Source organism: Leiobunum rupestre, chromosome 4 (genome assembly GCF_980474605.1).
Source record: "Leiobunum rupestre chromosome 4, qqLeiRupe1.1.hap1, whole genome shotgun sequence".
NCBI lineage: Eukaryota > Metazoa > Arthropoda > Arachnida > Opiliones > Sclerosomatidae > Leiobunum > Leiobunum rupestre.
The window spans coordinates 42560739-42587985 of NC_143387.1; the positions used below are offsets into that span (position 1 = coordinate 42560739).

General features: G+C 36.5%; 2 protein-coding genes across 4 annotated transcripts; both read left to right on the forward strand.

Annotated features, from left to right (window-relative positions):
- The first annotated feature begins 282 nt into the window (after positions 1-282).
- On the forward strand, positions 283-5860 carry LOC149947878 (uncharacterized). 3 transcript variants are annotated; one of them, XM_090172756.1, is made up of 4 exons: positions 283-683; positions 2057-2427; positions 2496-2884; positions 3517-5860. In XM_090172756.1, the coding sequence occupies exons 2-4, from the start codon at positions 2077-2079 to the stop codon at positions 4013-4015; spliced, it is 1239 nt and encodes a 412-aa protein (XP_090028882.1). In that variant the 5' UTR covers positions 283-683; positions 2057-2076; the 3' UTR covers positions 4016-5860. The 3 variants fall into 3 exon arrangements, with proteins under 3 accessions (XP_090028882.1, XP_090028883.1, XP_090028881.1); XM_090172757.1 differs by having other exon boundaries at positions 283-561; XM_090172755.1 differs by lacking the exon at positions 283-683 and adding an exon at positions 1928-1974.
- Positions 5861-8693: 2833 nt separating this feature from the next.
- On the forward strand, positions 8694-26800 carry LOC149947879 (max dimerization protein 1-like). Its single transcript, XM_090171960.1, has 6 exons — positions 8694-9406; positions 9604-9691; positions 10840-10869; positions 12366-12480; positions 23446-23632; positions 26434-26800. Exons 1-6 carry the CDS (start codon positions 9352-9354, stop codon positions 26562-26564), a joined length of 606 nt encoding a protein of 201 aa, XP_090028086.1. The 5' UTR covers positions 8694-9351; the 3' UTR covers positions 26565-26800.
- The last annotated feature ends 447 nt before the right edge of the window (positions 26801-27247 follow it).

The following is a 27247-nucleotide window of genomic DNA, read 5'->3' on the forward strand; positions in this document are numbered from 1 at the left end:
GCAGTGTTTCCAAATCAAGGAAATTTACTTTTTTCGAAATCCTGAAAAAGTCATTACGCGTTGCAGTTTTGGTTTAAACGATAGTATTTAAGTTCAATTTGTAATGGATTTTAAATAAATGGTTTTAAGTTTTAGGTTCCCATTCAAAACTTACTATGAGAAAAATGTGTTATGAACAACACAATTTTTTTTTATCTTTTTCAAAATAAGAAAGATATAAAATCATAGATGGCGGTGGTGTTGAAATTCGATTTTATTTTTCAAAACCGATCGAAAATCGAGAAGTGGTTTGTAGAATGCATGGTGCTGTATAAATTGGTTGCAAAAATCTTACGTGGACGCGCATTCGTGATTTCCAGAGACAACGAGACGTTCTTATTAATTTACTGACTTCACCAGTGAATTGTACTAAAATTATATTTCGTCAGACGATGTAGGCGAAAACGCCTTTACTTCGATGCGAAAAAATATGCTAATTTTAGACCTTGTGCAGCCCATAGTCAAGCCCTTCTGTTTTGACCAAGATGCTCTGATGGCCGTATCCCCCTATACGTTCCGCACGTAAAAATTATACCTTTACTTTGCTTTGGCGCTGTCGATTTGTTTTACCAAATATTCACCAAAAATTCAGATATTAACAACTTATGTACAATATGATTCTCGTATTCTAATTCAACCAAGAAGTAAGCATTTTAATGTTAAAATATGCTTAACATACTTTAGCCGGCGAGTTTTAGTTTAGGAAGGCTTAGGAAGGTTTCGACCGTTCCGTGCGTAATATTTCATCTTAGATATAAATATCTTTTTACACGAACGTAAGAATATTTTTTACACGAATGTAAGAACGAAATACCGTTATTCGGCGCGTCTGGTTTTTCTAACATAGCTTAGTTTAAATGCCATTTATTATATTACCTTTCGCGATTTATGGACGCTTTTATGTATAATGAATTAAAATTAAAACATTAGTTTGAATTTTAACGATAAAATTGAAACGTTAGTTTTAACGATTTAAGTCACAATTAAGTTATTTTATTTTGAGCTATTTAAGCAATCGATAATATAGTACTTGTAAATTCAGAATCAACAATTTTTTACTTGGGGTATACGGAAAAGCCCAAGGCTAAATTATTTGAAAGCTTACGCAAAATCGTCGGATGACCGTTGTCTAGCCTATTTCTCGTGATAAATGATCTTCATTTTTAAATGATATTTTGAAATCGGAACCACATTGTTTTGAGTATTTGTGTGGGTTGACATTTCCAACACAATGAAGGAAAGTCGAAAATTAGAACGATTATCACAGCGCGTAGGAATCTACCAAATTCATAATTCCGCGGCTTTGCCTTTGGCCTTGTATTCAATTGGATTGACAACTGTCAAATGGTATTGTAATCAGTTGGAATTCTTCGTCAAGGTCAATTTTCCATTTGGACTATTAATTGAATGAAAAATTGACCGTGCTTGCCAATGGCAATGTAATTACTTTGCTTAAATTAATTCAGAATGACGTTATTAGGTTATAAAATATTAAGATAGTTTACTGTAAGAAAATGGGTCAATTGATTGATATCTAAATTACGTTTTTGCTCGCTACACTACCAGTTTACCCTATAAACTGTACTATAACGTGTAGGAGTTCAGCGCCACGCTCGGTTTTTATATTGGCTTCAATGTAAAAGCTATTCTAAAAATAATAATCCGCTAGGGGCGCTCACGTGATACACATCTTTTGCTCATAGGTTAACACAGAAACGTCAACGAATGGCATGGCCGCTGTAGCGCGAGATATCAAAGTTGGCCGTGCCCTAACAAAGCGAAATATTTTCAAAATTAATTTTGAGATCGACCAGTGGGTGAAAATTTTGTTCCCCTATCTCGTGAAAACTTGCTTCACCTACGTCATAACGTCGTCTGGTCGGTCGTCTTCTCTTTCAAGCTTAAGGGAAAACGGCACTATGGCGAGGGGGAAATGTTAGCTTTCCCATTGCGTGATTAAACAGTTTCCATAAAGAATTGGATAGTCAACGTATAACGATTGATTTTTGTAACGCAGGTGGAGCGATTGAAGTAAACATGCCTAAGGGTGACTCCGAAAGTTTATCTTTACCAACCATTCCGCTACAACAAACGACTGGCCAACCTCAGGGTCAAGGAATGGCTCGCTCCCCAAGTCACGAATCCTTTGCCACCGACCTCTCGCTTATGTCACTGTCCAGTTTGGGTTCCGAAGTCAGCCGACTGCGGTTCACTGTCCAACGACCTCGAAGTAGCAGCGAAGACCATCCACACCATCATCAGCACCATCGCCATTCCGTGGATGACCCTTTACGGAGAAGTCCTAATATTTTGGAACGTGGAAACTGCGTTTGGACTATCGGGAGCTCTAGGGGAAGCCAGAGAGGAAGCAGAAATAGTTTACTCCAGGTTGGCTAAACCCCTTTCACCGTGTATCGAGAAACCAGGACTTAATCGTTCCCACCTTTCGTTGGTAGGTACCGAACGAACAATATGGCGGCGCGGGTGGAACGCAACGTCGCCCTCTATCGGGCGATATTCTTTTCGAAGAAGAAACGGAAGCGATCCGCAGCTGTCGCGCTTTATCCTCGGTTTTGGGTCTTATGAAGAGTTTCAGTACTTCGGACATTGACAACATCGCCATCGACGCTGACAATCTGAGGCTATCCGTATCGGAGGTAGCGTTAACTGGCTGGAGCCGTTTCACTCTGCCCGTCCAGGCCCGACTCGACTGCACCTCACGGTCCTGCTCCACATGGGTAGCAGTCGGGGATATCTCTTCCACTTCCCAGCTTCCCTCGCCTCAGGCTCATCAGGGCCATGTCAGTGGCGAATCTCCCGCCATCACCGCCGCTGACTTCATCAGGTTAGAAGTCTCGCTACTTTCATTTGCCGCCTTGCCCTTGGACATCTCGTCATTTTTTACCTAAGCTTTACTTAACGCTAAAGCAACATCGTAGCAATGTATTTTTAGGAGAAGTTGGAACGGAGTTTCAAAGCTTGGTTAAACTGGATCGTTTTATTTATTATCAGGGCATTAAATATTACTACAGAATAAGATATTTGTATTAATATGAAAGCTGTAGAATAACTGTTGCCGCCTTTTTGAGAGGGCTGAGTTAGGGGTAGACGAGACAGGCTATAGCTTACGTTTGTTTTCACTTAGGTGCCCACAAGTCAATTTATGTATAAAAATTTTCAATATTTAATTTAATATATTTAGTCAATGTATAGGGGGGGGGGGCAATTGAGAAAAATCTCCTGGCGCCACCCCTGCCCCTTTGGGAGTTGAAGAATTTGATTGTCTTTCAATTCAGTGTAACGAGTTGGTACCTGAGTCATGTTTCTCCCCACGAAATGTATGAATAAACGAAGCAAATATTAACCCCGGCCAAATTAGTAAATAAATTCGTATATACACCGAAGTTACCATTTGAAATCAAACATTCCTTTTGAAGGGGATTTTAATTTACATAATATCTTTTTTTAAACTTTCAGGTCAGTGAACAAGAAAATAAGGCAAATGTACATTAGGCGCCGAGTCTTGTCTACCTACAAAGCTCTGGAACGTCTGACGCAAAATGAACTGACCATAGACAATAGAGAACTTCAGCCCGCCGCTCCCGAGTCGCAGGCCTCGTCGACGGCCAAGTCCAGCGGAACCGCCACTCCAGCAACCACCCCAGCCCCGCCCAAAGTGGCTACCGATAGCCACGCCCCGACCTCTGGAACGGTAACGAATAAAGCGGCGCCGACAGCCGGAAGTGGAGAAAAGACGCCACGCCTTCGCATATCCAGCGATTTGGATCGCAGCAGCTTGTCTAAAGAATTAGGTATATCTTCCTTGAGCTTCAGGGGCGCGAATAAAACCCTTAGTCTGACTGTTAAGGACATAGAAAGGGACAAGGGCAAGCCCTTGACCAAGTACGAAAGAAACATGATGATTTTTAACTGGTTGCAAAGTCTCGATGAAAATGCCTTTGACCAGTTATCGTAGCTTTAGCAAAATGTTTAAAATATCTTTGAAATATTTGATGGTTGGTTATTTCAATAGTCATGGTTTAAATGCAAAAAAATTCCTAGTCATTTTAAGTATATAAATTATAATCTTACGAGTAATGTTTGTAAGTATATCGATACAAGTATTTACTAGATCCTTCGCCCGTAATTATTTTCTAGTCATTTTCTCCCGGGTGGGGGGACATCTCGATGAATATATCCACACTTCAATGGGCGAAATTTACGACCATTTAGAAAAATCAAAAGGAAGGCAACCTAGGCTAGTTAAGTTCATTTCAAAGTTGACTGTACCTTCGTTTTGGAATACGCAAAAGTCGCTAAACAATTTCCCTTGTCGGCCCAAGATTTATTTAAACGAATTCGGCACTGAAAAGCAAAACTTGGTGCTTTTATATTACTCGAATTTCACGGTGCAGTGATGTATTTGAAGTTACTGGAATTGTCGTTGCCCTTTTTGATTTTTTCGGCCCAAAAAAAATGTGTCCTCCGCTTGTTTATTGACGATCTGTCAATATCGGTTTAGTGGGTATTCCAAACTCTTCGAAGGAAAATTTAAAATGTCAACTAATTTCATTCGCGTTTCGTATATTTGTTTGGTGTTAACCTTTAATTGGGTTATAATGCAGTTTTTCATGTTGTATATATATATTATTCAGGGTATCTTATAGTAATCGCAGTGTAGTACGTTAATGCTAAAACGGGGTTATCCAATTTTCGCGCGCCTACTTGCTCAATTAATTTTAGCATATATTATGCTGACAATTTCTTATTTATTTCAAGCGATTTTATATTTTTATAAATTGGCTTATGTTCAGGAAGTCTCTTTCCCCCGCGCTCGTTAAAATATTTGGGAGATTTTGTTTCGGAGGAACCTGGCTAGATGGCGATAGTAGCGCGATTTTCCTCGTTTTAGACGAGAAGCGAGTACGCTTTGAGGTATTGATGACGGAAGGAATGTTGTGCCTAACAGTAAACCACCGAAATAGGCGGAAAATTAATTATTTTAATTTTGATTATTAATTTGTCCAATTAATTTTTACGGTTCGGGGAGGAGACTGTAAACATTAACGTCCAAAACGTCATAATAACACGTGAATTATCGTGATTTTTAACTCGGCTTTTAAAAACATTCGTTACATTCCATGATTCAACGTTCGCGTAATTTAGCAATCATCTTAATGAAACCGAAGATAAATTTATGCACCAAAAATACATTATCTAGTCTTCGTTATAGTTATAAATAGTATAATTGTTTCGCCAAATTAAATGACAAGAGCTTCTTAAGCTTATGCAAGTTTGTTTTTTGCCACTGCGCGTCGCGAAAGGGCTCATCACACCACGAATGAATTTAAATATGGGGCATTAGCGTTAGCCTCCGCTACCAAGACTACCATCATCGCGTACTTCGTTGCGAAAGTTCGTCCGCTTTTTTAATCACAAAACCTAAACATAGATGGCACCGTCCGAGTGAAAGAGTGTCACGGCTAAATCAAAAGCGGACGAACTTTCGCTCGAAGTAAGTCTGCAGTCGCATATTCATAAGTATCTGAATTCATAGTGGATAAGGCAAATGTATCTAGACTAATTTGCAGCCGACCTCGTTGATGTTGTCAACATTACATTGCTCTTAAATATCGTGCCTAGGCCTACGTACATTAAAGTTAAACGTTTATTTTGGCTTTTTACATCTTTGTACCGAGGACGAATGAAGCAGAAACGTAAATGAGGACATGTTATCTTTAATTTGTACATAATATGCCAGAGAAAGAGAGAAAAATGTATTATATTTATGTTCAATTTAATGAATAAAAGAAAATATTCGCTCCCCTTAAACGCTCATTAAGTGTTTTAATTCTTAACTCGATAAGTTGTTATCCTTATTATTCTCCCAATTTGCGTTATATGGCTGCTTTTACATTATAGCTGAATTAAAAAAAAAAAAAACGTTTGCGTGGGGTACAACAAGGTGATTTTTAAACGCTCAATTTAAGCGAGAAAATGTTACCCGATTAAGGTGGTGTATTTTCATGGTACGAAGTCTACAGAGAAATAAACAGCGAAGTTGCAGTTGTGACGTTGCACGCGAATATTTTATCGCTTTCATTTTTTCATGTACACGAAACCGCATCATCAGGTGATTTTTAAGGGTAAATTTTTTTAACTTATTTATCCTGGATCTTTTTAATCCAAATCGAGTGTCATCCATTCTTTAAAATATATGTTGCGTCAGCTGCGTAAAAGCTTTGTCGAATAAACTATAAACTCAATTATCGCGTTCCCCGTTTTCTGCCGCCCACTTCGCAAATGTTAACTAACTCACGGGTACGGTCAAGGTTGGCTATTAACCCTTGGCTGACATATAACTGTCACTGATCTTGAAAATGCATCTACCGAAGAACGTTTCTCCACCGATATTTATCACACGGGTACTCCGCCACGCAACAATCCAAGGCCTTTCTACTTTTTAGCGAATGGCGAAGCCTCTGAGAGGCCTAGCTAAGGTTAATTTGCCCCGTATTTATTGATAAGCGAGCTCTATTTCCCCCCAGGTCGTGTCTAGTCGCGCTGCTCGCCTATATCAGTGATATTGTTCCTATCACGGGGTATTGGATTATATCCTTGCCATTTATTAATAAAACTCGCGTCAGCTAGGGCCCTCTTTTTTATTGTTTTTATCTCTCCAAAATACATTCGTAATCAGTTTTTAGGCCGTTGATTAAATGGGATCAAGAAACTGATATAACGAAAACAAAAATTGTCGGCGCAAAAAATATTTAAAATTTTCCATATCTATTTGATTAAAGCTGGTTACCAGATAAAACTTAAAAGACAACGAATTCATAACAGATGGATTATTTTAACTGATTTCGTACCTAATTTAACGACAAGCTAGTATTTATTACGCAGTCAGAAAAGAAATAAGTTTCTAAAAAGGTGTTTAGGGATTAAAATATTCAAGATTTTAAATATAGGACAGTTACCATTTCAAAATCAACCACGAAGTTGTCCATCAACATTTGATTTATTGCCAATATAGACATAGTTTTGTGTGGAAATTAGTTTAAAACGATCATTTACCAAAGTCACGTGGCTTCCGATTTCGCAGTTTACATAGTGGGTTAAAAATATTTGTCTGGCCTAAGACGTCCGGGACTACCATAGATATATGAAAGAGCATAGATACCTTACGCTACATACGGGCCCGTGGTAAAAACACGGAAAAGGTAGCTAGCAGAAGCCCATATTTTCTGGAAGCGTTATATAATAGTGCCATCTATCGGTGACCAAATGAAAAAGAACGCGGTAGATTAAGACCTTGTGGGGCTCTAGGCCCAAGCTAATTTTGGTGCCCCCTTTATTATTGACAAATAAATGGAAAATACAATTTCAATGTAGACTTTGCGGATATTTTAGTGACATTAATAAATTATTGCTTTACATGGTATCGAAAAATGTGGACACATTCACTAAAATTGTGAGAAGTAAATTAAAAAAATTTTGTACTTTTAATTGTTTCGTAACCTCCTGGTGCCCCTTGTAGGCTTGGTGCCCTAGGCACAGGCCTAGTCGGCCTATTGGATAATCCGGCGCTGCCTAGAGTAACGTGGAGTTGAAGTCACGTGTCATTTTTTTTTGCTTTGGTGAAAAGATGGCGCTTTAACGTAGCACATCTAGAAAATAAGCGTTGTCTGCTAGCTGTCAATCCCGTATCGGTCCCTCGTAGAATTGTGGATCTATACAATTTCATATATCTATGGGAGCTACACCATTACCAACCTTTAACGTTCAAATCCCAGGCTTGGATTCCCAGCAAAATCGTGGGTCGAAATTGGCCGTAAACCGCTAGGGGGGGGCAGGACAAACGTATTCGCTTCCTTTGGTAATGATCGAAGTGGGGGGGGGGTGAAATGGGTCGGAGGGATTGGGCGCCAAATGGCGTTAAACAGATCAATAGAGGCCGGAACAGCTGATCTGAATTATTTTTCGTCGTAGTTGCAGCGCCTAGGTAATCGAACGCGGAGAATCGAGTGCGCGACGAGCCAATACGCAGCCTTTCGGTTCGGGTCGCCGGACGTCGACGCCGGACGCGTAGCGTTTTAGGAACCTTGGACGCCGGATACGTTTTTATTTTGTTCATTTTTACGCGGACGCTACCTAACCGAAACCTTTGAATGGAACAAAATCCCCCCCCCCCTCGTGACTCCCAATTTTATCTAATACATCCACTTTGTTCCTCGTTTCGAGATTTTTTCTCGATCTCCACCCTTGCCAGTGTTTAATTCTTATCTGGGGTGACGTTTGTCAATGGCCGCGCATTTTCGTCCTAACGCGTTTTTTGGCTCGAACTTCCAAAACGAAACAACCCGAGAATTATCGGAGAGTTAATTCTTTAAACGTTACGGATCTATGGCAACTCGGTTGAAGGGTTGAACGATCTTACAACTTTTTTTTTCCTACAAAGTGGGAATATTATTTTTAGACATTTTTTCGAAAGTAAACAAATGACGCAAAAAAATTATAGGTTTAACTCGTGGTTTAAAAAAAATTTACTTTTCATTTTCCAAAAAGGAACGAGTTTGTTTATTTTAAACAAAAACAAAGATTTTTTTAATAAACGTCCCACTTTAGTTTGGCAGAAGCATCAGCGGGGCAAACTGGTTTTCGCGAAGATCGAAATAAATATACAAAAAAAAAAGATACCTTCTTTAGGGGGATAAATCGTATCATTACTCAGTAGCGTAGCTAGGATTTTGGTTCGAGTATGGGGCACGGGAATGTTAAAAAAAATGGGCGCATTAGGGTTGACGCCACTCTCGAATTCCTAGATGCGAACGGATGATGGTTGAAAGACAGTAAAGATATCAGTATGTTGACCTCGTGGTCCTTCTAAGCAGACACTAGCGCGGCGACCCAACAATATGATAATTCCCGGGATGGCGCGCTACGTGTTGACGCGGAGTTACTCGATGTCCGCTTACATTTATCGCCGCGAAAGGAAGCTGACTTCCACCGTAGGAACTTACCCTCCCTCCGAAAAAAAAATGAAAAATCGGGAACCGTCCTTTTGAGTACTTAAACGCACGTGGGCCCTACAGCGTGGCTCAGCGTTTGATAAACACGTCGCGATTGGCTAGGAGGAATGTGACGTCACGACTATACTTTCAGAGAGTAGGTCGTGCTTAGAGAAGCAGGGTCGCAACAACCGAACGCGCTGAAAATCCGCTGCCGGAGAGTACGAAACGCGTCGCCATTATTCGCAGGCAAACAACAACGGCGTTGGAAGCAATTTTGGATTACCATTAAACTACAAAAATGAGTATCGCCGCGCTCTTGCAAGCCGCAGAATACCTAGAAAGGAGGGAAAGAGGTAAGTTTCGTCAATTTCGAGATTAAAATGATTGAAAACGCGTTTTCCGTTTTTGTCGATCTTCGACGGGCTTCCAAAACATGGACGCCTGAAGTGTACATCGCGTGATCAGCTGATTTTGACACCACGGCGCTTTTCTGGGGCCCAGCTAAATTATTTTTGTTTGCGTCTAATATTTTTTATTCCTCTTTTTGCAGAGGCGGAGCATGGATACGCCTCTACCATGCCTCTTCCAAGTGATCTTAATCGCAAAAGACCAAAATCTAAGAAATCTCAAGGAAACAGGTGAGAACGATTACTGAAAACCTGTTTTAAGGGCCTTGGCCCTTTGTTTTGAAAATCTTTTGGCGATTATTTTATTTATAATTTCAATTATAACTACCCTTTCGTATTACTTTTACGTAATTTTAGGCTTATAACAATCTAGGTATTTAATGTTATATTAATATTCGTTTCGTTAAATGTCATAGAATAGAAAATTGCCTTCATTCAGAAAGGTTTTGTGATTTTGACCAAAAAAGTATGAATGCAATTACAAAATAATGGAAAAATGGCCCAATAAGATAGGCAACCTCATTGAAATTCCTCCAGATTTTATGGGCATTTGTCACTGCCCCAAATATGGCCATCTTCAGTAATGATATGAGCAAGTTAGATAAATTTTAAATAATATAGGTACACTGCTCTTTTGATATAGCATTGCAAAGCAAATGCTTTTGTTAAGGCAATACAAACCAAATGTTATAGCTATGCAGTATAAATCTAGGGAATGCAGTCCAAATAATATAGGTATGCTGCCCAAATGATATAGATATGCTGCCCAAATAATATAATAGTGAATGCAGTCCAAATAATATAGTGAATGCAGTCCAAATAATATAGTGAATGCAGTCCAAATAATATAGTGAATGCAGTCCAAATAATATAGTGAATGCAGTCCAAATAATATAGTGAATGCAGTCCAAATAATATAGTGAATGCAGTCCAAATAATATAGTGAATGCAGTCCAAATAATATAGTGAATGCAGTCCAAATAATATAGGTTTGCTGCCCAAATAATATAGCTCTGCAGTCCAAATAAAATTCTATAATTATATTTATTTTAAAACGTTTAAAATTATTTTTTATTTTGTTTTGATTGAGGTTCATATATATTTGCGCTTAAGACTGAATGCATTAGGCCTACTTTTAATACTATAAAATTTCCGGAATTTGAAACCGTGTGTTTGCGCGTGCCACTACCTTTACCTGCTTGGGCCTGTATTTTAGGCGCAAAAACAATTTTGAAATCAGTAAAACAGCTAGTCGGGTGTTGCGCGTAGAGATTATTTTGGGGCCCCAATTAAGACTCTTTAGTCTGATTAATAATGCCAAAAATAAAAACTCTTTTATACCGGTAAATTTATATAATTTTTCCCTCTTCTCTTTTCAGAACAACACACAATGAGCTGGAGAAAAACAGGTACTTTCATTATTTTTATAAATATTCATAGCTTCAAATTAGGGTAGCAAAATAGTAAAACGCGTAGCTGTATAGAGGCGCTTTTATTTTTCGTATCTCTCTTTCATTGTGGCGTACTAGCCTAGTTGTTTTTGTCCGTTCTCCCGATTCACTATGTGGAATATCTTAAGCCTTTGCATGTACAGTTTGAGACGGACGTGGTACGCCTAGGCTTATGGCTTGGTTTTTTGACAACCCCAGATAGTTCTCGCGGCGTAACAAACGCAGATGAAGATCTCTTAGAGAAAAAAACAGAGCACGCCAATTGAGGACGTTAAATTATTTTCCGGGCTACTGAAAATTGGGAAATATGATTAGTGATGACACAGTTTATTAACGGTATTGTAAAACCAGGGGGGGAGGGGAGAAAAATTTGTGATCACATGTGGTGAAGTTTTGGCGCCTGTACCAGCCACGCTCCCTCCTAGCTAGGGCCTATTTTACGCTTTTACGCGCCAAATTTTTTTCCTGAAAAGATAGGCCCGCGACAGAGTTATTTGAACTCGAAAATAAAGGTTCAACCGTATTATCATATATATTCGTAAGATAATACTTAATGTATTGAGTTATTTTTGCAATTTACATGATCGATCCGGTTTTTGCATTCGTCTAAATACGTAGTATCGAGGATGAATTTCGGGTTCACCTTAAGTCGTTTTCGGTGGTATATTTTGGATACATTTTATTTAGTATTTAATTACTTATTATTGAAGTACTTGGATTCTAAATAATAATTTTATACAATTCACTTTTTTATTTATTTATTAAAAAATGGAATTTCTAAGCAATTATTTAGACGCGTAATTTGAGGGTAATTTATAATTCCACCACTCAATTAAAAATTAGTGAGCGCTTCATTTTAAATTTACGATATTAAAATTCGAATTGGATCCATTTAATATGCGCATATATATATATATATATATATATATATATGTATGTTTTGGAATATGAAAACTTAAAATATAATTATGATTAATAAAGTTATTTTTTAAAATATCGATTATTTAAATAACCTATTATTCTTGATGAATTTATGAAAATGTACAAAAGTAGATTATCAAGCAATATCAAATCAGAGCAGACTAAATTGAATTTAATTAAGATTAGTTTAAATTTTATTTTACATTAACGCTGCGTGCGAATTGTTCAGCGATTTATTGTCAAAAATCAATAAAATCAGAAAATTTATTAAAATTAAAAACGATAAGCGTTTCTTTGGTTTTTCATCATCAACCCTGCCTTATTACGAATTAAAATATTTACTGTGTGATAACGAAAAGGTATAAAAAAATATCAATGAACGAAATGCTACAAAAATTACAGGAAAGGACTACAATTTAACATTTAAAAATTGTGTTGATCAAAAACATTTATTATCAAAAAACCACAACGTCGTTTTTATTGTAAACATGTGTTTAGATAAATTTTAAAGTTGTTTTAATTTAATTTTACAGAAGGGCACATTTAAGGAACTGCCTGGAAAAACTAAAAGAAATGGTTCCCTTAAGGCCCGAATCTAGTCGCCACACCACACTCGGTTTACTCACCGAAGCCAAAGTATTTATAAAGGTAATTTCACTTTTAATAGACTTCATTTTCACTTAAATTGTCGGCGCAGTATAATCGCGTGGCCTACAAGTGCTAACTACCAAAACTACGCGTACATTATGAAATTGTTTGTCGTAGTTCCGATAAATTAGGTTCTGTATTGAGTAAAATAACTTCTATTTTCTTCGCCGTAGTCCTTCAATAGGCGAAATACGCGCGTAGTTTTCCAAATCAGTTTTCCTTTTTTGTCCAATCAGGGTCGCCACAGTACCTGCAGAACCCGGAAAAAGATCGGGAATTTAAAAATTATCTAAAAGTCGGGGAATTTTAAAATTGTACTTCTAAATGTCGGGGAATTTTAAAATTGTGCATCTAAATGTCGGAATTTTAAAATTGTGCGTCCAAATGTCGGGGAATTTTAAAATTGTGCGTCCAAAAGTCAGGGAATTTGAAAATTGTAACATCTAAAAGTCGGGGAAGTTGAAAATTGTACTTCTAAAAGTCGGGGAATTTTAAAATTGTACCGCCTTAAAGTCGGGGAATTTTAAAATTGTGCGTCCAAATGGCGGGGAATTTTAAAATTGTACTTCTAAATGTCGGGGAATTTTAAAATTGTGCATCTAAATGTCGGAATTTTAAAATTGTGCGTCCAAATGTCGGGGAATTTTAAAATTGTGCGTCCAAATGTCGGGGAATTTTAAAATTGTGCGTCCAAAAGTCGGGGAATTTGAAAATTGTAACGTCTAAAAGTCGGGGAATTTAAAAATTATCTAAAAGTCGGGGAATTTTAAAATTGTACTTCTAAATGTCGGGGAATTTTAAAATTGTGCATCTAAATGTCGGAATTTTAAAATTGTGCGTCCAAATGTCGGGGAATTTTAAAATTGTGCGTCCAAAAGTCTGGGAATTTGAAAATTGTAACGTCTAAAAATCGGGGAATTTGAAAATTGTACTTCTAAAAGTCGGGGAATTTTAAAATTGTACTTCTAAAAGTCGGGGAATTTTAAAATTGTACCGCCTTAAAGTCGGGGAATTTTAAAATTGTGCGTCCAAATGGCGGGGAATTTTAAAATTGTACTTCTAAATGTCGGGGAATTTTAAAATTGTGCATCTAAATGTCGGAATTTTAAAATTGTGCGTCCAAATGTCGGGGAATTTTAAAATTGTGCGTCCAAATGTCGGGGAATTTTAAAATTGTGCGTCCAAAAGTCGGGGAATTTGAAAATTGTAACGTCTAAAAGTCGGGGAATTTAAAAATTATCTAAAAGTCGGGGAATTTGAAAATTGTACTTCTAAAAGTCGGGGAATTTTAAAATTGTACTTCTAAATGTCGGGGAATTTTAAAATTGTGCGTCCAAAAGTCAGGGAATTTGAAAATTGTAACGTCTAATAGTCGGGGAATTTGAAAATTGTACTTCTAAAAGTCGGGGAATTTTAAAATTGTACCGTCTTAAAGTCAGGGAATTTTAAAATTGTGCGTCCAAATGTCGGGGAATTTTAAAATTGTGTGTCCAAATGTCGGGGAATTTTAAAATTGTGCGTCCAAAAGTCTGGGAATTTGAAAATTGTACGTCCAAATGTCGGGGAATTTGAAAATTGTGCGTCCAAAAGTCTGGGAATTTTAAAATTGTGCGTCCAAATGTCGGGGAATTTTAAAATTGTGCGTTCAAAAGTCAGGGAATTTGAAAATTGTGCGTCTTAAAGTCGGAATTTTAAAGTTATACGTCTTAAAGTCAGGGAATTGTAAAAATGGTCTAAATGTTAAGGAAAGGTTAGGGAATATTTAACGACCATTGTAAACGTTAGGAAGTTTACAAATTGTAAAAATCGGGGAATCTTTAAGAATTTTGGTTGCAAATGGAAAATTTGTACTAATATAAGTTAGGGAAAATCTTTGGAAATTGTCAAGGAAAGTCAGGGGAATTGAATCCGAAAACGCTCGTGGCAATCCTGCCAATATTTTGAATTACAACTGTATATTTACCATAGCAACCGCGTATCTAAAGACCCTGAAATCTTAAGACCCTAGGGCAGAGTTCTTATACTTTTAAATAATCGCGCGTGACGACAAAGTACATCGTTTCTTTCGTTAAAAGTAAAAATATCAAATTACGCCCAAAATGAGCCTTTTTCTTTTATCTTAACAGGTAATCCAACAAAATTTCGTAGAATGAAAATTGACTAGTGAATATATATCGCTTTGGCGTGAGATAGTCGAGGTACTGTACCTAGGGACAAAGCCCGCATTGTTAAATCTCTCTCTTAATACTTGGCTATATAAAGAAAGCAAATTTCAGTGACAGAGGGAAGTGCAACCAAAATAAACTATCCCGTCCCGCAGGTAGATCAAGGTTGGCCCGCTCGCGGCAGCCAAATGTTTCGAATCTGACTTCGCTCTCCGGGCCAAAAAGCGATCGAAACAGCCAAAGGGTTGTTACTTCCCCCCCTCGTCTAATTGTTACCATTAAGGTCAAGGTCCCACTCAGATTCCCCCAACCAGAGAATGCCAGGTGACGTTTCGCCATTGGTAGACTGCAATTGTTTATTTGATGACTATTTTGGAACGCGCACTTTCGCCGCTTCGACTTCCTCTCTCTGCATTCAGACTTGGCGCTTTTACTTTCATTGATATTATGATGTAGTGTCGCGTTAAAAGCCATTTGAAAACAATACTATTATATCTGGGTTTTTGTCTAATCAATTTCTATATTCATTTGTCCCCTCAATTTCCATACTAATCATAATTTGTTCCCTCAATTTCCATACTAATTTGTCCCCTCAATTTCAATATTAGTTTGTCCCCCTCAATTAAAATAATAATTTGTCCCTTCAATTAAAATGCTAATTTGTCCCCTCAATTAAAATGCTAATTTGTACCCTCAATTAAAATGCTAATTTGTCCCCTCAATTAAAATGCTAATTTGTCCCCTCAATTAAAATGCTAATTTGTCCCCTCAATTAAAATGCTAATTTGTCCCCTCAATTAAAATGCTAATTTGTACAATCAATTAAAATGCTAATTTGTACCCTCAATTAAAATACTAATTTGTCCCCTCAATTAAAATATTAGTTTGTCCCCTCAATTAAAATATTAGTTTGTCCCCCTCAATTAAAATATTAGTTTGTCCCCCTCAATTAAAATATTAGTTTGTCCCCTCAATTAAAATAATAATTTGTCCCCTCAATTAAAATACTAATTTACACCCTCAATTCAAATAGTAATTTGTCCCCTCAATTTCAATCATTTTCCCCACAAATACCAATTATATTTTTCCCGCAAACATGCAAATTATATTTTTCCCGCAAACGCAAATGTTTTCCTCAAATACAAATTAATTTTCCCTAATTAAATATAAAATAAATTTTCCAAATTAAATACTAAATACTTGTTTACCCATAATTAAATAGAAAATAATTATTTCCTATAATTATGTAAAAAAAAAAAAATTTCCCATAATTAAATAGAAATAAAATTTTTGCAATAATTAAATTATTTATTGAAATGCTTTTTCCATAATTAAATTATTTATTGAAATGCTTTTTCCATAATTAAATTATTTATTGAAATGCTTTTTCCATAATTAAATTATTTATTGAAATGCTTTTTCCATAATTAAATTATTTATTGAAATGCTTTTTCCATAATTAAATTATTTATTGAAATGCTTTTTCCATAATTTAATATAAAATCTGTATGGCTTTAAAAAAGAAATCCAAAAAGACGAAATGAACAATTTTTCCTTTTAAAGATACGAAAATAACGCTTCGGCCTTTCAGTAGCTTGACAGGCGTATTAGCATTGCCGTAAATTCTGGAGTTAATTTTTTTGGCAATTAAATAATCCCGTATTACAATTTTTCATTTTCTCTCCCAAAACGTTTCGCCATCGATATTTTTCATCATTTTTTGGGGGAATTAGGTAACGCGGGATTTTGTTTTCGTCCCGAAAGTGAAAAATTTAGGTCAGAATGTCAAGTTTGAGCGGAGCGCGAATTACCTCTATGTACATTATATCCGTAGTGGTATTCTGGCTTATATATGGGACAATATTTCAACTTAGTTATTCAATTTAATATCTCAAGCTTTCAAAAGTGAAATTTGACATCCCCTAAATTGACGCAATTGTAATGAAATATAACTCTGTAGGTTTTGTTCGAATTTTCGTAATTTTTCCGCGATTATAATAAAATTTACAACAAAAGTATATAGGGCATGAGTTAGCCAATTCAGGTTTGGTGAAATTCACGAGCGTTCCCAGAGTAGCTACGGATGAGGGAAACGACTAGAAATTTTAAGTAGGGAAAAATCGAAGAATTTAAATAATAAATTTAAAATTTTATGCAGTTAATTTTCCTTTGGTTCTCGTATAATAGGGTGTCGTAATTTCAACGTTGTAATAAAACTTTAAACGTCAATATTCATATTAAGTTGAAGTAAATAGTTTTATTTCTTGTAAAAGGCTTTAATTGTTAACAGGGTTCATACAAACATGGAAATCAGTGAAAACCTGGAAATATCAGTGAAATTTATTTAAAGCAAAAAAGTCAGGGAAATATCAGGGAAAATGAAAATTTTCCTGAAAAATCAGGGAAAATAATTATGAGAACTCCAAATTATGTGCAATTTGTTTTAGTATTACTGAAATTACTACTTAGTATTGAATTCATACGTTCAATCTTGACTATATTATATTAGAAAGTGTAACAGTAATGCTTTTAACATTTTAGAGACCCCTATTGTTTTAAAAAGTACACCTGGAAAATATTCAAAACTACTCTGGAAAACCTGGAAATATCAGGGAAAATGGTTTTTGAAAAATTATATTGTATGAACCCTGAATAAGATCAGAGAACTATCTCTAAATATTGTCAGTGGAAAAGCTTGGGAAATTGAATGTGAAAATATTATAGCAATCCTGCTTCCCTTAAACTAATTGGCTATCCAAGGAAAAATTTTAACATTTTTATCTCGCGTGGATAAAACGTAGGAATTGTTCCTAGAAATAGCCATGTACTCGCTGCTTATCATCCTATATACCTTTGGTAATATACATCGTTCTCGTATACATGGTCCTACACCGAAAATAAATAATTTGAAGCTTTTCAAAGAGCTTTTGGAACCCGGCCACCTGTTTAAGGCATTAAAAGTCGCTCGATGACTTGGGCCTAAGGTGGTGCCTAGCTGATTATTATTATTATTATTATTAATTTAAATTGTGCAAATTATATAAATTTACGAAATGAAATATGAGTTTTGGAAAATAATTTATAAATACAATTTTAATAGGATTAGTTTACATAAATTATTATAATGAATTTTGGTATCCAGTTAGTTAAGTAATATTATTTACTTGACGTTGAAGTTTCTTAAAATATTTCATTAGCTTTAATGCAAAAATAACGGTATTTATTGATAGAAAGTGCAATATTGGTATTATCACTAAATTTATATGTAGTATCAATAATGTATTTATTTATACTAACTAATCAGATGTACAAATCGTTTGTAATCACGAAAAATCAATGAAAATCATCGAAATATTGTGATAAATCACTGACAATCACAGAAAAATAGAGAAATCAATATAAATCACAGAAAAATTTGAGAAATCAATAGAAATCACACACAAATTGAGAGAAATCAATAGAAATCACAGAACAATTTGAGAAATCAATAGAAATCACAGAAAAATTGAGAGAAATCAATAGAAATCACAGAAAAATTGAGAGAAATCAATAGAAATCACAGAAAAATTGAGAGAAATCAATAGAAATCACAGAAAAATTTGAGAAATCACAGAAAAATTGAGAGAAATCAATAGAAATCACAGAAAAATTTGAGAAATCACAGAAAAATTTGAGAAATCACAGAAAAATTGAGAGAAATCAATAGAAATCACAGAAAAATTGAGAGAAATCAATAGAAATCACAGAAAAATTGAGAGAAATCAATAGAAATCACAGAAAAATTTGAGAAATCACAGAAAAATTGAGAGAAATCAATAGAAATCACAGAAAAATTGAGAGAAATCAATAGAAATCACAGAAAAATTTGAGAAATCACAGAAAAATTGAGAGAAATCAATAGAAATCACAGAAAAATTTGAGAAATCACAGAAAAATTTGAGAAATCACAGAAAAATTGAGAGAAATCAATAGAAATCACAGAAAAATTTGAGAAATCACAGAAAAATTGAGAGAAATCAATAGAAATCACAGAAAAATTTGAGAAATCACAGAAAAATTGAGAGAAATCACAGAAAAATTTGAGAAATCACAGAAAAATTGAGAGAAATCAATAGAAATCACAGAAAAATTGAGAGAAATCAATAGAAATCACAGAAAAATTTGAGAAATCACAGAAAAATTGAGATAAATCACATAAACCATGTGATAAATCTATAGTAATTACAGAAAAATGTGAGAAATCAATAGGAATCATTTAAAAATGTGAGAAATCACAGAAAAACTGAGAAATAGAAATCACAGCAAAATGGTGATAAATCAATAGAATTCACAGTACGTCTTTCGAAAATCAGTAATCAGATGTACAAACCAGTGTTGGCTGATTTAAATCGCGATTTCAATCAATGATTTTTTTAAATCATTGATTTAAACCAATTTTTATATAGTATTTTTGAAAAAGAAAAAACCTTGCCAAGTGCTATAATTTAGGTTTAATTTCACCGCCTTACCGCCAGAAAAGGGGAGAGGTCGAACGAGGAAAAGCGTGGGTTTTTTCCCGGGGATCAAGAAATAAACAAGGTGCTGCCAACTAGGAGCAACACCCACAAGGAGAACACGCTAACGCAGTGTTGCGTACAAATTTCATTGGACGAACGTTTTACTGGCGGGGGGGGGAGCCAATTTCCGAATTTTCCCCTTCCGACGGCAGCAGGCGTCAAAGCGTCTAACAAATGAAAAATGTACGCGAGAAAATGCACGACTTTTGACGGGTTGCGTTCTCATTGCGTGGGGTGCTGTGTTTGTCGCTCCTAGGTGCCAATATGTTGGCCTTATTATTTAGCCTAGGAGCAACAAACAGAGCGCCCCACGCAAGGAGAACGCAACCCGTCACAAGTCGTGCATTTTCTCGCGTACATTTTTCATTGGTTAGACGCATTATCGCCTGCTGCCGTCGGAAGGGGAAAATTCGGAAATTTTCTTCCCCCTCCCCCGCCCGTAAAACGTTCAGCGTAAAGGCTCGTCCATTGAAATTTGTACACAACACTGCCTTAACGTGAATAAATAAATAATAATCAGCTAGGCTAATACCCAAGGCACCACCTTAGGCCTAAGTCATCATGCGACTTTTGAAGCCCTTAATTCAGGTGGCCGGGTTACAATGCGTAGGAGGGTGATTTCAAGCCCTTCATGCACGCGAACCAACAGCTCCCTACACTAACTATTACCGTTAACTTCTACAAGTTTTTATGGAAAGGGGAAACCGTAGAGCTCGGGGGAAAACCCCTTAAACCAGTGGGGAGAGAACTTGCAAACTCAAGGCCGAAGGAGTTGTTCCGAATATTCACCCAGTGCCACAAGCTGGGACCGAACCCGGCTCCTCTTGCTGCGTGGCGAAAGTGCTAACCACTCCGCCACCCCATACTTATGCTAATAGCCATAGCAAGCAACGCGGTGAAAGCGGGAGTGACGAGATCCACTTGGCCTCTTTCCCCTCCCCCTTCCCTCTCCCCCTCCACCCCACTCCCGGGTAATGGTAAGCCCCGCATGCCACGAGATCGAGCCAACAGCTCCCTACACTAACTATTACCGTTAACCTAGACAAGTGTTTAAAGGCAATCCGCATTCTCCTTGTGATTGCTGCTCCTAGAATAGGCGATCTAATAAAGTAACGTGGCCTTCTTGTTTTGATGGGAAAGCCCACCTTCCACTATGCTCCCATTAGCTTTCCCACCAAAGAGCCTATGAATTCATCCGTACCCCTGTAGCATTTTAGAGTCGGGCCGACGTCGGCTAGTGTCTTAAAACAGAAAGGTCGGCCTACTGTCGGGCCACCCCACTCTGAAAGGTCGAAATGTCCTAGTAGAAAAGTAGTCGGCCGACCGTCGATCGACAAGAAAATTCGACTCACTTCCGATGTATGTCCTACTCAGAAAGGACTATGGACCGACTCAGAAAGGACTATGGGCCGACTCAGAAATGACTATGGACCGACTCAGAAATGACTATGGACCGACTCAGAAAGGACTATGGGCCGACTCAGAAAGGACTATGGGCCGACTCAGAAATGACTATGGACCGACTCAGAAATGACTATGGACCGACTCAGAAAGGACTATGGGCCGACTCAGAAAGGACTATGGGCCGACTCAGAAAGGACTATGGGCCGACTCAGAAAGGACTATGGGCCGACTCAGAAAGGACTATGGGCCGACTCAGAAAGGACTATGGGCCGACTCAGAAAGGACTATGGGCCGACTCAGAGAGGACTATGGGCTGACTCAGAGAGGACTATGGGCCGACTCAGAAATGACTATGGGCCGACTCAGAAATGACTATGAGCCGACTTCAAATAGGCATATTTCCGACTCGGAAACGACGTTGTGCCGACGTCAAATTAAATCGCACTTCGGAACTCCCACTTAATACCAATTTGATGCCTTAACAGTAATTTAGCTGAGATTGAATCGATAATAATTTTCAATAAAAATGAGCTATTTATATTAATAGAACTAATCCAAACAATATACAAGTCTGAAAATCTTTTGGCGAAGTACATAGAATTAATAAAGTAGTGATATAGAAAAGAAACATTTTAATTAAGCTTCTAGATTTTAATACGTAAAAACAATTACAATTCAAATACTTTTAACAAATATCATTATCTTTTGATGTTGTAGTCTAATTATATTTTATTTATAAAACACATGACCTTGCAATTGCCAAGGCCTAACAGCTCATGCAAAACATTGTTCACAAAGCTATAATTAATTGATATAGATATTATTTATATTGATATATTATTGAAAAACTTACTTTTTTAGTTTAGATTTAATGTATTTCTCAAGATTCCAATGATTTTCCATTAATTTTGAATAGAAAATTAAGCGCACAAGTCAACAATTACACCTCCCATCTCAAGCGAGTTCGCCAATAAAATTCTATAATGCTGCTAGTCCGGAGATGGCGCTGCGAAAGTATTAACTGGCGCGTGCTTTTGAATTTTTTAAACTATGAAGCGTTTGTGATCGTATCAATAGGCCTATTTATTAATACATTTTAAATTTTTTAATCTATTTAGAGTATAATTAATCAATATAAATAAAAATCAGGAATTAATATTTTGAAATAATATCGTAAATCGCAAACCCCTGTAACACATGAAGTCGGTTTAGAGCAAAGACTATATACGCTTCGCTTACTAGACAGGCGTCTCCATACAAAAAACCTGTTAACACTTTCGAAACACGGGAGAAGCCTTTGACCAGCCGTTAGAGGCACCACTAGTAGCACTCTGAAGCACGAGGAAAATTTTGACCAGCGTCTGCTATCGTATGCAAGTTGAGCCATTGAACACGCCAATCTATTTATATATAGTCTTTGGTTTAGGGTCGGGGTACGGTCGATAAGTCGGTTTATAGCATTGAGTTGGGAATAAATAGAGGTACAACTAAATCTGTCTGGCGCGGGACCAATTTCGTTCCAAAAGGAGACTTTATCAACTTTATCGTTCAACCGTGGGGGCATCTGTCTTTATTGGTGGCAACTATTGCAATTTAATTTTTTCGCGAATCTGATGCGAAATTGAAATCTATGATTTCTCGTAACAAACAAACCTTTGAAGTTGTTTAAAAATAATTTTATTCTGTCAACACGATTCTTTTTAACTCAAGTTACGGTGAGTTAGCTAATAATTATTTATTTTTAGCCATATAACTTTACAAAATATAGATGGCGCTACCGCCTAGTTATAAAGATGAATTTCGTACAGTCTTATCAGATTAGGCCCCGCGTAACCATGGCAACTGGAATCGTAATTTTAATTCTAGCAGTATTATTTCGACACTAAAACCGTAATTTTTTTTTGGGACTATTTATGGTCGGTATGCCGACCATTATCCAACTTAAAATAGACCTTACATTTAATTATTGGATTCGACATTAACTTTATGAAACCGACCATATTTATTTAGGAAAAGGGGATATTTTAATTATTTTCTGACTATTTGATGATGATGAATTTTTTATTCACTTTTATTTTTTCTTCAAACTTATTTGTATTCGAAAATCTAATAATGAGATCAGTTTTGGGTCGGAAATAAGCATTAATATAAAGTCGGCCCGACGTCGTTTCGGAGTCGGTTCTTAGTTCTATTAATTGGCGGTAAAGAGTCGACGTTTTGCAGTCGGCCGACCATTTTACCCCTACGACATTTCGACCCTCAATCCAAAGGTCGGCCGACTTTAGCGTTTAGTACCTTTTGCCGACGTCGGCCCGACTCTAATTTGCTACAGGGAAGTAACTTCTTATGCAAATTAATTTCTAAAAATTAATTAATCATAATTAGTAAAAATGAACTTCAAGTATAATTATAATTATACAATAAAATACAATTATTTTAAAAATATGAAAAAAATACGTGTGGTCCTTATCAAGTCGGCATATCGACTGTACATTAAAGTCGACTTGCCGACTTTATAAAGTCTCAAAATGGAAATTTGTAATTTTTGGGGTAAAAAAATTGAACAATTTGAGTCGGCATACGGTCGTCGACCTGAAAACGACTTTTAGACCCATACCCGACTCTTGACCGACACCCTAATGCTACAGGGGTAGGCTTTAACTGTACTATTTCGTTATCACATTTTAACAAGTTGAGCAAGCATATCTGACTTTATAATATCGCCTATTAGCGTCGTTGATCAAAACGCGTCCGTCTTTGACTTTCGAGTTCGAAACCCCGTTCCCGGCGAATGTTGTTGGTCGCTAATATCCTCCGCTAATGAACGATTTTGATTTTAGAATCTGGAAGATCGGGAAAGAAGACAGCAACTGCAGAAAGAGTCGTTGCTGCGCGAACAAAGGTACCTGAGGAGGAAACTCGACCACTTGGGAATACAAATTGAGATTGATACGCACAAACGGAGAAGTATTTCCGAATGTTCAACCTCAACTTCCACGTCGACCAACTCATGCACATCTGAAACTGGTACGTGCGCGCGTTTCGACTCTCGCCGCGTTCTCGTTGATATCTTCGTAATAGGCCTATATTCAAAGGTGGCTCAAAATGGCGACCTACCGAAATTTATAAGGAGACTAATTTCCTGTCTCGCGTAGTTTCGTGTTCGGTTTAAAATCGTCCGCGTTTCAGACGACATGTTCACGAAATAGCAGTTTCTTCCAGGGTTGGCATAGAACCAGCCATACCGGTTATAGCCACCTGGTTAAATCCGGTTATAGCCACTTGAAAAAATCCAGATTTTTGTGGCTTTTTAAAAAAAAATTACAATATGATTATTTTAGTAAATTAATAGTTTTTATTTAGAAATTTAGTTTATTTTTTGTTTCATATTTAGAAACCGGTTTACTTTTACCAGTTTTTCGGTAGGTTTAAAGTTCCAAAGTTCGCTGCCTCGCTTCTGTCATACACAAAAACTAGGGGGAATTTCCCGAGGAAATCAAAATAATTCAGTTATTTTATATAGTTATTTCGCTTTATTTGTTTAGTTTCTTATTTACGACAATAACCGCAGACAATTTCTACTTACATAAGTAAAAGGTACTGGTTATTATTTAGCCGGTTATAACCGAAAAAAAACCGGTTATAGCCAATTAAAACCACTGGTCTGGATTTTTTCAAAAAAGGCCGGCTTTTTTCCAACCCTGGTTTCTTATTGGTCTTTCGTATAAATTCCAATTTTGCTGGCTGGGACCCACCTTTTAATATAGACGTCATTCTATACTTTTAAATCGATTTTATTTAGAGACATTTCTATCGCGATTGTCAGTTAGAAGGTTTGTCGTTGATAAATTACAATCACTCATCCGTAATAAATCGTAAGGGTTATAAATAATAAAGAAATTAGTGGCTGATCCTGAAATTTCGAAGGGGTGGGTTCAGCAAAAAAGGGGCCGGCCAGTGGGGTGGCGGAGTGGTTAGCACTTTCGCCTCGCAGCAAGAGGAGCCGGGTTCGATCCCAGCGTGTGGCACTGGGTGAAAACTCGGAACAACTCCTTCCGCGTTGAGTTTGCAAGTTCTCTCCCCACTGGTTTAAAGGGTTTTTCCCCGAGTTCTTCGGTTTCGCCTTCCATAAAAACTTGAGGAGGTTAACGTAAGAGTGAGTGTAGGGAGCTGTTGGCATGAAGGGCTTGCCACCACCCTCATACGCATTGTAACCCGGCCACCTGAATTAATGGCTTTAAAAGTCGCTTGGTGACTTAGGCCTAAGGTGTTGCCAAGGGTATTAGCCTAGCTAATTATTATGATTATTATAAAGGGGCGGGAAGAGGTCAGTGCCCATATTGCCTCATGGCGTGAACACTTTTTATTCGCGTTCAAATTGCCCTGTATTTACCCGACCGTCGATAAATAACATTTAAACTTAAAATCTTGAATTATGATACTTTTTTGAAATTGATGTGGCTTCATTTGGATTTTGTAAAGTAGGTTGAAAGAAATAATTTTAATTTAAAGGGAATTAAATCGAAAAATTAACTTGTTTTTAACGTAACCACCGTCAATCACCCCAAGCTTCTGTTAAAGGGCTCCGGAAACATTGGAAAGGTTCGACCGGAATTCGGGGTCCGTACGTCGTGATAGCTTATCCGACAAGTCATACTTAAGCACCGCGAAACTAGCGAAATTTCGAACGCTTCCAAGTCCCTTTAAGCGTTAAGCGAAATTCGTCGATTGCAACACGGATGTATGTTTGTTAGTTCCGTGATATCGTAAGTAACAATAAGTATGTCAATAGGTGTTTTTTACAAAAGATCGGTGGTCACGTGTTTTCAGTAAGTTTGCGTCACTACGGTCAAATGAAATCTCGAAGTTGGCCGATAATTTAGTGTCGTCCGCTATTTAAGACAAGGCTTACTTGTCGTTTAGTTTAACAGTAAAGTGAAAGTTCTAACTGCTATAGAAGATTATTTATTTTTGCTGAGAATTTTATATCTTTCAAGGTTAGTAAATAAAAAATAACTAAAACCAGACTACCTTATAATATACATAACACATAAAAAGATATTTTTAATACAACCCTAGCCTTATCTATTTATCTATTTGTAACGCTGTTAATATTTCAAACTAAAATTGTCTATACGCGGGCCTTAGTATCAGCAGCCGGATCTTAGCAGACGATGCCTTGCTCAAACATACTGAATTCCCATGAGCCTCTATAGCAAAAATCTTTTGTAGAACCACCTATTAGGAAAAATCGTCACTGAACTTATTTTCAGTTATTGCGTAATCAAGGCTTAGTTCTCAGTCTAAATATATGCCTAAGGCGAAATCTACTACTAGCAAGGACACGTTACTCAGCTGGACGATAATGTCCGTGTCGAAAAAAGGTTAGGTCCGGAAATTAGCATTAAAACAATAGGAAGTGGCGTACTTATTGTTAATTACGTTAGTTGTAGCGCTCGGAATTCGATTAATTTTTATCCATGAATAAAATAAGCTCGGCGATATTTAAATAATATTTATTTAAACAACCAATAGTTGAATATAAATTGTAAAATGTTTAAATAATCGAAAGTGAATCAGCCTATTATTTAAATAAAACAAACAATTATTTAAATAAATACCACTTTATTCAAATAAATGCTTGGTTGCGTAAAAAACATAATTAAATAAGTTAAAATGATATTCTTTTTACCAACGTTTTTTAAATAAATCGGAAAATTTGTGGATAATGAATAAACAATTCCGAGCACTAGTTAGTTGCGGTGAGATTAATATCGTTCCGAGTTGGGCGTTTAATTCGGAATCTAATGTATGGAATATTTTATCAGACGAAGTGGACATTCTGGGATACAACAGTGGTCAAAGTGATACGGACGACCATTCGAGTGTTCAGAGCTTGAACAGTGACGGCGGAGTCGCGATCAGCACCAAACGGCTCTCGCTGGCGGAAAACGCGTAACATTCGAAAAGACAATAAGACTATGAAAAAAAAACATCAAATTAATTAAAAAAAATCCCCCGATAAAAAAAAATATTTCTATCGAGTAAAAGAAAGAAAAAACAAATGTGTGTGGAATTATCTAGTGGTCTAAAGAAAAAACAATCTAATTTAAATTTCGAATTTCTTATTTTTAAAAAAAAAGTGATTTTTCAAAATGATCATTCGTTATCGGCTCATTACAATTCCATTAAAAATATCTGGTGTCTTCTAAAGGAAATTTAATTTTGTAAAAGATAATTTTTAAAAAGGGGGCCAACAGGTAGTCAGCGAGGTTAGCGTTCATTTTCAAGTATTGTTGAAAGTACGTTATACTTACAAAAAGGGTATCACCTACTTTCGGTATTAACGGCAAAAATGCTATCCTTATAGTTTTAAAAAAGGCCCAGTTTCAGATTTGTCTCGGGTTTTTCGGTTAATGGTGCCAATTTCGACAATTCGATTTTTATTTTTTATTTTTTTCGACAAAAATGTTTTAATATTGTTTTAAATTATTTTTTGATCTGAAAATATTCCAGTATTTGGTACGTCTTCAAAATAATTGAGCTACCCTCCTGTTAAAATAGTTTTAAAAAAAAGGTTAGGTATATTATTATTGGTTTATTCTATTTACTTAAAATTTTCGCAAATTATTTAAATATTTA

Bases quoted from the DNA above. Each gene is read 5' to 3' on its own strand.
- LOC149947878 (XM_090172755.1), top strand. The intron at 2,428-2,495 runs GTTGGCTAAACC...TTTCGTTGGTAG, and splicing joins GCAGAAATAGTTTACTCCAG to GTACCGAACGAACAATATGG. The intron at 2,885-3,516 runs GTTAGAAGTCTC...TTAAACTTTCAG, and splicing joins ACCGCCGCTGACTTCATCAG to GTCAGTGAACAAGAAAATAA.
- LOC149947879 (XM_090171960.1), top strand. From the start codon at position 9,352: ATGAGTATCGCCGCGCTCTTGCAAGCCGCAGAATACCTAGAAAGGAGG. The intron at 10,870-12,365 runs GTACTTTCATTA...TTAATTTTACAG, and splicing joins AATGAGCTGGAGAAAAACAG to AAGGGCACATTTAAGGAACT. The intron at 12,481-23,445 runs GTAATTTCACTT...TTTTGATTTTAG, and splicing joins AAGCCAAAGTATTTATAAAG to AATCTGGAAGATCGGGAAAG.